This window comes from Phyllobates terribilis, unplaced genomic scaffold (assembly GCF_046119375.1).
Source record: "Phyllobates terribilis strain yellow unplaced genomic scaffold, ASM4611937v1 Scaffold_52__1_contigs__length_9100884, whole genome shotgun sequence".
Classification (NCBI taxonomy): domain Eukaryota; kingdom Metazoa; phylum Chordata; class Amphibia; order Anura; family Dendrobatidae; genus Phyllobates; species Phyllobates terribilis.
This window is the reverse complement of record NW_027362812.1, coordinates 3,480,980-3,492,649: the sequence shown is the minus strand read 5'-3', so window position 1 is coordinate 3,492,649 and position 11,670 is coordinate 3,480,980. Positions and strand designations below refer to the sequence as shown.

The window sequence follows — 11,670 nt, the reverse complement described above, 5'->3', positions numbered from 1 at the left end:
GGAAAGGTTGCCTGTCTTCTGTCTGTGGCCACCACACTGCTTCTTCCTGCCTGTTGGGGTACTCTGCCTCCCTCCCCCTGTGTGCTGCTGGCCTCACTCTGCATGTCCTCCTTCCACGTTGGGTCAGTTACTAGATCATCCACCACCTCCTCCTCTTCCACTTGCGCACCACGATCCTCCTCCTCACTTCCTGGCAATTGTGTCTCGTCATCGTCCACCTCTTGTGACAGATTGCCAACGTCGACTTCCTGTGGCCGTGGCTGTTCAAATATTTGGGCATCGCAACATGGGATCTCCTCTTCCACCACTTCAAGCGTATCAGGCGAGGGGCCCAAATATGGAAATGGTCCAGTGAACAGCTCTTCAGAGTGTCCAAGTGTGGGATCACTTGCTGTCTGAAAAATATACAAGACCCAGCACCACCTTATGATAAGACATACACCTGTGCCAAAGTCCCTGAGAAATAAATGGGAGAAAAAAAGCAAAGGGTAGAGCAGGCACCAAGCATAGTAAATAATCAAATATAGAGGCAGTGTATTGAAAACATTGTAGAAATTTTATTATAGAAAAGACATACAGCACCACTTAATTAAAAAGTACAATTAAAAAACATATAAGACAAGAAAAAACAAAAAAACGCATGGACAAAAATAATTTTTTGTTTTTTCTTGTCTTATATGTTTTTTTACATACAGTTATTGTTTACTGGGGTATACCACACTTTTTTAAATAGAGATATTTGCAGCTGAACAGTGAGCGACACACTCAAACTGTTTTTTTTTTAGATACCAAAGGCCCAAAACTGGATAGTACAGCGATTTGACCCGTGGAACTGCGAAACCACACTGGGATGTCGGGCCTACACAAGACTATTTTCAACAGATATATTTTTGTGTCATAGAATGGTAGAATTGGAAGGGACCTCCTGGGTCATCTGGTCCAACCCCCTGCTCAAAGCAGGATTCACTAGATCATCTCAGACAGATGTCTGTCCAGCCTCTGTTTGAAGACGTCCATTGAAGGGGAACTCACCACCTCTCGTGGCAGCCTGTTCCACTCATTAATCACCCTAACTGTCAAAAAGTTTTTTCTAATATCTAATCTGTGTCTCCTCCCATTTAGTTTCATCCCATTGCTTCTAGTCTTTCCTTGTGCAAATGAGAATAAAGATGATCCTTCTACAATGTGACAGCCCTTGACATATTTGTAGACAGCTATTAAGTCTCCTCTCAGTCTTCTTTTTTGCAAGCTAAACATTCCCAAATCCTGCAACCGTTCCTCATAGGACATGGTTTGCAGACCAGTCACCATTCTGGTCGCTCTTCTCTGAACTTGCTCCAGTTTGTCTATGTCTTTTTTAAAATGTGGTGCCCAAAACTGTACACAGTATTCCAGATGAGGTCTGACCAAAGAGGAGTAAAGACCGATAATGACTTCACGTGATCTAGACTGTATGCTTCTGTTAATACATCCCAGAATTGTATTTTCCTTGTTTGCTGCTGCATCACACTGTTGACTCATGTTCAGTCTATGATCTATTAGTATACCTAAGTCTTTTTCACATGTACTGTTGCTTAGCTCTATTCCTCCCATTCTGTATATGCTTTTTTCATTTTTATTGCCCAGATGTAGTACTTTGCATTTTTCCCTGTTAAAAACCATTCTGTTGGTTGCTGCCCACTGCTCCAGTTTATTTAGGTCTTTTTGAATCCTCTCTTTCTCTTCTCTAGTATTAGCTATCCCTCCTAGCTTTGTGTCATCAGCAAATTTAATCAGTTTACCCTCAATTCCTTCATCTAAATCATTGATAAAGATGTTGAACAATACAGGTCCCAGGACGGAGCCCTGTGGTACCCCACTTGAGACATTCATCCAGCTGGATGTGAAGCCATTTACAACCACCCTTTGAGTCCGATCACTAAGCCAGTTATGAATCCACCTAACAGTTGCCTGGTCCATTGCATACTTGGTCATTTTTACAATAAGGATGGTGTGAGATACTTTGTCAAATGCTTTGCTGAAGTCAAGATATACTATATCTACAGCATTTCCCTGATCCACCCAGTCAGTGATTCTGTCATAGAAGGAAATTAAGTTAGTCTGACATGACTTGTTAGTTACAAACCCATGCTGACTCTGGTTAATCACTTCATTCTTATCCATGTACTTACATACATGTTGTTTAATAATTTGTTCAAAGATCTTTCCTGGTATAGAAGTCAGACTCACCGGCCTATAGTTCCCTGGGTCCACCTTCTTCCCCTTTTTGAAGATAGGAACAACATTTGCTCTTTTCCAGTCTTCTGGGACTTCTCCTGTTCTCCAAGAATTTTCAAAGATTATGGAGAGTGGTTCTAAAATTTCTTCTACGATCTCCTTCAGTACTCTGGGGTGTAATTCATCTGGACCTGGAGACTTGAACTCATTTATGTTAGCTAAATATTCCCTCACAATCTTTCTGTTTACAGATAACTTGGATTCCTCTATTCCTTTAAAAGGACAGTGAAGATCAGTTGATGTTACATTTTCTTTCTGAGAGAAAACAGATGCAAAATAGGAATTAAAAAGTTCGGCCTTCTCAACATCCTCTCTTACCATTTCTCCATTTTCATCCTGTAAAAATCCTATAGCATCTTTGACTTTTCTTTTACTTTTGACATACCCCAAAATCCTTTTTTATTGCTTTTGACATCTCTTGCAAGCCTTAATTCATTGTCAGCTTTAGCTAACCTGATACGTGCCCTGCAGGATCTGCAGACTGCATTATAATCTTCTTTAGATATGCCTCCCTCTTTCCATTTAATAAACATTTCTTTCTTTCTTTTTAGCATGTGTTTAAGTTCTGTGTTCATCCATCCTGGTTTCCTTAAATGCTTCCCATTCTTCCTACTTTTCGGGATTGTTAACGATTGTGCTTTGAGAATCTCATTTTTAAAAATTTCCCATCCTTCCTGGACATTTTTGTCCCTAAGGACATCCAGCCATTGGATCCCTCCTATTCTCTTTCTGAGTCTCTTAAAATCTGCCTTTCTAAAATCTAACCTTGAAGTTTGAGTCTTCACATGTCTTCCTCCTCTAGTTATCCAAAATTCTATAATAGCATGATCGCTGCCTCCTAGGGTCCCAGCCACCTTTACCTCCTCAACCATTTCCTCCCTGTTTATAAGGATTAGATCCAAAGTAGCAGATCCCCTTGTTTTCTCCCCTACCTTTTGGAAGATAAAGTTGTCAGCAAGAGAGGATAAGAATTTGCTTGACCTGTTAGTTTTACTTGAGAGAGATTCCCAACAAATGTCTGGATAGTTGAAATCTCCCATGACCACTACGTCATATTTTTTGGAGAACTTGGTCATTTGATACATAAAGAGTTCATCCATATCTTCAGCTTGCCCAGGTGGCCTGTAGTAAATGCCTACAATGGTGTCCTTTCCGTTGTTCTCTCCTTGTATTCTTACCCAAACAGTTTCCACAGTACTCCCAGTCTCTGAAGCTTCAATCTCTGTGCAGATATATGCTTTTCTAACATACAATGCAACACCTCCTCCTCGTTTATCAAGTCTGTTTCTTGCAAATAAGTTGTATCCTTTTAGCCTTTTATTCCAATCATGTGTATCGTCCCACCAAGTTTCAGTGATTCCAATGACATCATATTCCTTTTCCTGCATTAGTAGTTCCAATTCTCCTTGTTTGTTGCCCATGCTTTGTGCATTTGTATAAAAACATTTTAGTTTGTGATTGGTTTCTCTTCCTCCCATATTTTTATTATTTAAATTGTTTTGTCTTTGTTCTTCCTTTCCACTTCCAGTAGCAGAGATCTCAATAGTATTTGTCAGCTGTATGGCTTTTTCTGGCCTTATGCTTCCCTTCCCACATTGTTCTAGTTTAAAGCTCTTCTGATGAGTGTAGCAAGGCGACTTCCAAATACATGTTTTCCAGTCTTCGTAAGGTGCACCCCATCTCTAGCAAGTAGTCCATCGTATAGGTAATTCATTCCGTGATCCAGAAATCCAAATCCTTGTTGACGGCACCATCGACGTAGCCAGTTGTTCACCTGTAGAATCTTATTCCACCTCATTGTTCCATGGCCATCCACTGGGAGGATGGATGAGAAGACCACCTGCGCTCCCAATTCTTTCACTTTCTTGCCTAAGTCTTCAAAGTCACTGCAGATGGTTTCCAGGTCCTTTCTTGCGGTGTCATTTGTCCCCACATGTATTAGCAGGAATGGGTAGTGATCTGTAGGTCTGAAAAGTCTTGATATCCTGTCAGACACATCTTTAATTTTTGCTCCTGGAAGACAGCACATTTCTCTTGAGGTTATGTCTGGTCTGCAGATAGCGGCCTCTGTTCCTCTTAACAGGGAATCCCCCATGACCACCACTCTCCGTTTTTTCTTCACAACATTCTTCTTTCTCCATCCAGGAGGATTCTGAGGGCTTACAAGGTTATTCATTGCTGGCAAAGTCTTATTTTGCTGTATTTCTTCATGGTTCTCCTGCGTGAGAGCCTGGTACTGGTTCCTGAGCAGTATGGGTGCTGACTGCCTCTCGATCCTCCTGCTTCTGTGGGTCACATGCTTCCATTCCTCTGTTTCGTCAGGTGCAGTTCGAATTTCTTCTCTTTCTGAATCATGAAGAGATAATTCTGCTCTGTCACAACAGTCAGGAGACACTACTGTTTTTCTTTACGGAAAAAAACTACCAAAAGCTGAATAATAGAGATTTTTTACCATGGGATGGCAAAACCACAGTTATTGTTTACTGGGGTATACCACACTTTTTTAAATAGAGATATTTGCGGCTGAACAGTGAGCGACACACTCAAACTGTTTTTTTTTTTAGATACAAATGGCCCAAAGTGGATAATACAGAGGTTTGAACCGTGGAAGTGCAAAACAACACTTCTGTTTCTCTAGCCTACACCAGACTATTTTCAACAGTTATATTTGTGTCTGAAAAATCAGAGACACGCTTTTTTTTGGGGGGGTGGGGGGGGACGGGGACACACCAAAAGGTTAATAAGACGGGTATTTGTACAGTGTGAAGGAGAAAAAAAAAAGGAGGATTTAGATGAAAAAAAAAAGGATTTTTCCTGGCCCCCGACACCTGGTGCTAAGTCCAGCAATATCAGCAACAGGAGCACACAGGACTGTAATGCAGCGTTTGCTGGTATAACCACTGTGTCTCCTATACAGCCTTCCTGCCTGGTATCTGGGATGGATATTAGTCCTGAAAAGGACTGTTTGTTTGTTCTGGCAGCCTTTACAGACCCTACACTAACTATTTTGCAGTTTATATCTCTCCCTAAATCAGCAGCGCTGTCCCTACACTGTCTAATCCGGAGCGACTGTGTCCAAGATGGCGGCGCCCCATTTTAAATACTCGAGGTGACGCTGTGCGGCCAGCCAATCACTGTAATGCCCACAACCAACATGGCTGCGGCATTACAGTGACTGGCTGGCAATCCCTGCATGTTCATTGGCTCTGTAAAGAGCACCAAACATGCAGGGCGGAGACCCGAGCTCCCGCCCGAGTAACCCGGAAATGCTCGGTGCTCGCCGAACATCCCGAGTAGCGTGATGCTCGGGCGAGTACCGAGCAGTGTCGAGCATGTTCGCTCAACACTATTTATTACGTTTACACCCAAAATCTCTCCTAATCCTGGAGATCAAACCTATGAAAGCAATTTATGAATGATCGTAACACCTCTATGAAGGGTAATTATCATCGCCTTCATAAATATACATTTATATGTATAAATACATATGAGGTCAATGCATAGTACTGGCACATGACTTATCACTTTCCAGGACCTTACAAAGCACCAGGAACATTCATAACAAGCGGAGGTGAAGCGATTCTGGCAACTTAATAGGAAAGTATTCTTTACAGTTAGAGCAGTCAGACTGTGGAATGCCAACCACAAGATATAGTAATGGCAGATAGTATAACAGCATTTATAGAAGGGCTGGATACTTTTTTAACAAAACATGACATTGTGGGTTATAAATAATCTAGTAATAGAAAATGTATAACTTTGGAGATAGACCTAGGACATTAAAGTTCAAACTTTTTCAACCTATGTAACTATGCAAGTATGCAGAATGCACATTAGGAAAATGCTTGAAATGCAATTCCCTATAATATTATTTTACAAGTAATTTCCTCTTAACTTTCTGCTTTGTAAAGTGCTAGTTATAAGCCCAATCTATGGATCTAAAAAGTGCAAAACACTCCTAAAACACTTGTACGTATGTTCTATAATCTGTATTTCTTATGGTGCCTAAGGGAAGCCGTAATGATAAGACTCCTGCTTGGTAACAAGTGCAGTTATTTGCCTCCATAATGAAAGTGAATTACAAATGATGAAAGGGTTAATACTTGGACCCTGCATCAGTAATAGCCCTTGTAGTAACCATGACAACTATTGTGAGGGCATAAACAAGTGTCATAAAGAAGATTCCATAAAAGAATGCCGCGCTGCCACGATCAGCGCCATTATTGATGATGCGCCTGAGGACCTTGAGCTTGACCACCCCACGTAATGTGCCAACGTTGGTGTAATTTGGAGGTTCTGGCAGGGAAAGGGGTTGTCTTCTTAGACACCCCGGGGGGAAGGGAATGTAACAGAGGGGGGGGTCCCCAAAACAAGATCCCCTTCTGTTACTATGTACAAATAGCTGCTCTTCTTTGGGAGTTCATGGATGGATCCTTGACTTTAATGGGTGATAAATTGGGAGGGGGAGGGGATATTCTTCCTAAGAGGGGTTATCCATAATGAGCAACCCCTGTAACCAAGTACCCAACTTCTTGAGAGACGGAGCTGGATCTGTAAGGGAGAAGTGGTAGATCCACCTGGGAAATCAGATCAACTAAATTCGTTCCAGCAATAAATGTGGTGACAGATATCGCAGCCAGATCTCTCCCACATCCAGTTTATCACATTAATAGTCTATATTTGTTATGTCGTTCCCTGTAAATATGTAGAAATTCTAAAACTCCGTCATATATCGGCACTAACTCTCTAAGACCAAGGGAAGGGCAGCCCTCCAGCCATGGTTCCCTAGAGGTTTCCTCCACAGGGGGTTTTCCTCTCCTGAGCGCTGCAGGGTGACTCTTCGTGAGTCGAGGGTTGTGCCATTTTCGGTGTCATGTAAATTTAAATAAAGTTGAGAACATTTGACACCTAATTGCAATGCTTTGTGTATTTATTTTGTATGTGTCTGATTTATTTTGTTTGGGAGTCGGGGTCCATCACACTTCACTGAGTCATACGTCTGGACATCTGCCGCCAGCAGTTTTGCCCCAGGGGTTGCCCCTGCTCTGGGGAGTTTGATGGAGCAGAGAAGACAAGAATTACAGCACTCATCCTCAGAATAAGGACTTCTATTACAGTACTACAAGCAGCTTCCTCACCTCATTCAAACAGTGAGTATTTTGGGCTCTAATTTACATCAGTATTTGTAAGCTGAAAACCAGAGGGGAACAAACACAGTGAAAAATAGTAACTGAAACACTTTCACCTCTTCTGTTTTGGATCCACTCCTGGCGTCTGCTAACAAATACTGATGCAAAATATCGCCATGGAAGTGCCCTAAATTCTTACGGACTGATTTGACTGTTTGAGTTGCAGTCAAGCAACAGAGGTTGCAAGCGTTAAAGGAGTAATCTGGTATCAAAAACCCCTGTCCCCCTTGCCATTTTTCTCTATCCTGAACCTGTGCTGCCTGCCCCGATCTCAGATTGTCTGACCTAGTCCTTGTCTTCGCTCTCCTGTGTCTGGTACCCTGGTACCTCCGGAATGCTGCTGCAGTCCAGGGGACTGCACTGAAGTGGTACCTGGTGTCTACCGGCGGCCCAGTCTAGCCTCACCACCAGAGGTTCTAGTGGAGACCCAATAGACATCTAGTCACAACCCTCCCGTGGGGCAGTGGGTCCATATCCACCAGCGCTACACCCACATAGCAAATGTGGTACCAATATTCAAGAAGGGGATAACATCTGAGCCTGGAATTTATAGGCCGGTAAGTTTAACTTGTACTGTGGGCAACATCTTTGAGGGTTTTCTAAGAGATACTAACCTGGAGCACCTCAATAAGATTAACTAATCTGCAAACTAATCTGAAAAGATTCTATGGGGAGGTAAGTTCTAGGTTGGACCAGGGAAACTTAGTGGATGTTGTCTATCTGGACTTTTCAAAGGCATTTGATACGGTGCCATACAACAGGTTGGTACATAAAAATGTTCAATATATTATATGGTAAACTTGCTCCACGAAAGAACAAGTCCTTGTGTGGTCGATGGAAAAATCAAGGAAAATATCAGTGATGCGGTCGTTACCTCTTGACAGCTCCATTTCGTACTTGTTCTCTAGTCCCTCCATGGCCACGGTGATAAAAAATTCCCTGAAAAGCTCATTATTCTAATAAAAAAAAATACAAAGTAAGGAGCTGACACAAAGGAGAGCAGACAGCTCGTATGTCGGAATAAGCAATTGCAGTTACCTTAATTTTCTCAAAGAAGGTGCCATTAATCACTATGTCGTACGCCGTACAGCCGCCTCCACCTGTAGGACAAAGTGCACCAGGACTTAGATACTTTGCGGTGCCGACTCAATCCATTGACCTTAGTAGGGCTGCTATGAATAAGTGGTATAAGTTCTTAAAGGGGAATCCAAGTATTGGACAATCCCTTTAAGTCCTAAATCTAAACCAAAAAAAGTTCAAAAGTCAACAACAAGATGTCAAACTTTATTCCGCAGACTGGAAGTGGACCTACCAGAACCTGTGGAGATGGCACCTTTGACCATTGAGGATTAGTAAGTTGTAATACTTGCTATTTTAACCCCTTTAAGGATATCTCTGGACTACCCCTTTAAAAAGAGACGCGCTGTATTAAAAAAACAAACAAAAAAAAAACGTACTATTATCAACTTCAACGTGGGGCTCTCCAAGGCTCATGGGGACTCGATAGCCGGAGGGATCATCAGATTCCAGGATGCTGACTAACTCCTGCTCCGTCAGGTCCGGGGCCGCTGGGATCTGGTTTGACTTGCAGATGTTAATAAAGATTTTGGTATTTTTGGATGTGCGAGTTTTAATGCAGAAACCTAACACAGAAATAAAAACAAAAAGTGAACAAAAACACAATAAAATCGGCAAAAGCCAAGCAGCATTTACATGTAATCAACTGTATAAGAAAAAACGATGTGACCCCCCACGTTGGTTGCATCATGTGACCGTTGCAGTCAATAAGACCCCACTGCCCCACTGTGGTATCTGTCACATAATATGCACAAAGTAATCTGGATAATAATCAGAGGACGCCCATCTCACCAGGCTGGGGTCTGATCTGTCTGCTTTCTGGTAAGTTCGGTATTCTGCTCTGTATCTCCTGTTTGGCCTGAAATGAGGCAACAAGTGAGAATCAGTGAGTAACATGAACAGGATGGTTCTGCAAACTGATTTTTCCTGCAACAAAATAGTACAACTGTGAGGGGTCTAAAGCCAACAATACACATTAGGTAAATGTTGGAGACTGCCGCGCTCCCGGCAGCTGACGGAGGAGACATTCACCCGGTGATTGCTGGCCTCTCCAATTCATCTTTCGTACCTTCATCAGCATCTGTTCATACAGCGCTTCCGCCATGTTTGTGTTCAGTTCTGCAGAGAGCAGCGACTTGTCAGACTCCATTTTTTCGGTCAAAGACAGAAGCTCAGGGATCTTGTTTTATAAGAGAAAACCTGAAAAATGAAAATATGTATTAATCTTCTCCACAGACAACGACAAGGGGAGAGTGCGGGAGCCCGACGGCCCGCGGCACGAGGGGGTGCGGGAGCCCGACAGCCCACGGCACGAGGGGATGCGGGAGCCCGACAGCCCACGGCACGAGGGGGTGCGGGAGCCCGACAGCCCACGGCACGAGGGGGTGCGGGAGCCCGACAGCCCACGGCACGAGGGGGTGCGGGAGCCCGACAGCCCACGGCACGAGGGGGTGCGGGAGCCCGACAGCCCACGGCACGAGGGGGTGCGGGAGCCCGACAGCCCACGACACCAGGGGGTGCGGGAGCCTGACAGCCCACGACACTAGGGGGTGCGGGAGCCCGACAGCCCACGGCACGAGGGGGTGCGGGAGCCCGACAGCCCACGACACCAGGGGGTGCGGGAGCCCAACAGCCCACGGCACGAGGGGGTGCGGGAGCCCGACAGCCCACGGCACGAAGGGGTGCGGGAGCCCGACAGCCCACGACACCAGGGGGTGCGGGAGCCTGACAGCCCACGACACGAGGGGGTGCGGGAGCCCGACAGCCCACGACACCAGGGGGTGCGGGAGCCCGACAGCCCACGGCACCAGGGGGTGCGGGAGCCCGACAGCCCACGACACCAGGGGGTGCGGGAGCCCGACAGCCCACGACACCAGGGGGTGCGGGAGCCCGACAGCCCACGACACCAGGGGGTGCGGGAGCCCGACAGCCCACGACACCAGGGGGTGCGGGAGCCCGACAGCCCACGACACCAGGGGGTGCGAGACCCTGACAATATTGCGAGTGGGATTCTGCACACCTACAGCTAGCTACTTATTGTCCTGAATGTAGTAATCACCTTGGCACATTCCCATCTTCTTACCTGTAGTACATACGCCAAACACCACTACTCTGACTACAATCACCCAGCTACAGCGTCACCACGCCTCAGCAACAGGAGAGCGTCTAGATTGGAGTTGATTTCTTGAGGGGGAGGAGTCATGACATCACCAGAAGGGGCGGGGCCGTCTCAGTACAGTGGACACTATTCCACCTGCAGCTGCAGTAGTGTGCACATTGTGCCGGAACAGGAGGACTGGTGATGAGGAGCTCGTGTTCAGCGTTGTGCTGTGAGGACTGAGGCGGGGAGAACTGACCATGTGAATAAATGCTGTGCTGGCATAAAGGGGGGTGGTGTGAGGGGCATCCAGGGGGCTGTGTGGGTGGTGTGAGGGGGCCAGGGGTGGAACACACACACACACACACCTGATATATCACGTGACATGTCACATGATCCCCTGTGATAGATCATGTGATAGTTCATGTGAAATTAATTTGGCACAATATTAATTATAATAATTTTTTTTAGGCTGTGTGCCCACTATGCGTTTTTTAAGCGTTTCCGCGGTGGCAATTCCGCTGCAGAAACGCTTAAAAACGCTTGGTAGAAGGCCTGCCATGTTCCCCAATGATAATCCGCATGTGCTGTGCACATGCTGCGGAAATTTCCACTGCGGATTACCATTGCGGAAAAATCCGCAGCACTACCAATTATTTTGCGGAAGCGCGGCGTTTTCGCCGCCATTGACTTGCATTGGAACACATGGAATCCGCATGACTGCATCTGTACATGCGGATTCCATGCGTTTCAATGTGCGGATGGTACCCGGGTTTGGAGAAGAGGAGACTCTCCTCCGGACCCGGGTACCATAGAACCTGTAAAAAAAGAATAAAATAAAAAATAAATATTATACTTACCTTCTGATGGCCCACGGTGTCTTTATCCGATGCGTCCTGGCTTGCCGGCAGCTCGCGATGGTCTGAAAAGGACCTGCCGTGACGTCATTTAGTCATGTGACGGGTCACGCGACCGCTGACGTCGGCAGGCCATCAGAAGGTAATTATATATTTATTTTTTACCATTCTT

The 11,670-nt window shown here is 45.1% G+C and overlaps 1 protein-coding gene across 1 annotated transcript; it reads right to left on the bottom strand.

The window, feature by feature from the left end:
- Nucleotides 1-424: 424 nt before the first annotated feature.
- LOC141191741 (PIH1 domain-containing protein 1-like) lies at nt 425-9,715 on the bottom strand. Its single transcript, XM_073661668.1, has 6 exons — nt 9,613-9,715; nt 9,336-9,402; nt 8,924-9,109; nt 8,505-8,566; nt 8,341-8,422; nt 425-456 (listed from the first exon to the last, which is right to left on the bottom strand). The coding sequence occupies exons 1-6, from the start codon at nt 9,691-9,693 to the stop codon at nt 425-427; spliced, it is 510 nt and encodes a 169-aa protein (XP_073517769.1). The 5' UTR covers nt 9,694-9,715.
- Between the last annotated feature and the right edge of the window lie 1,955 nt (nt 9,716-11,670).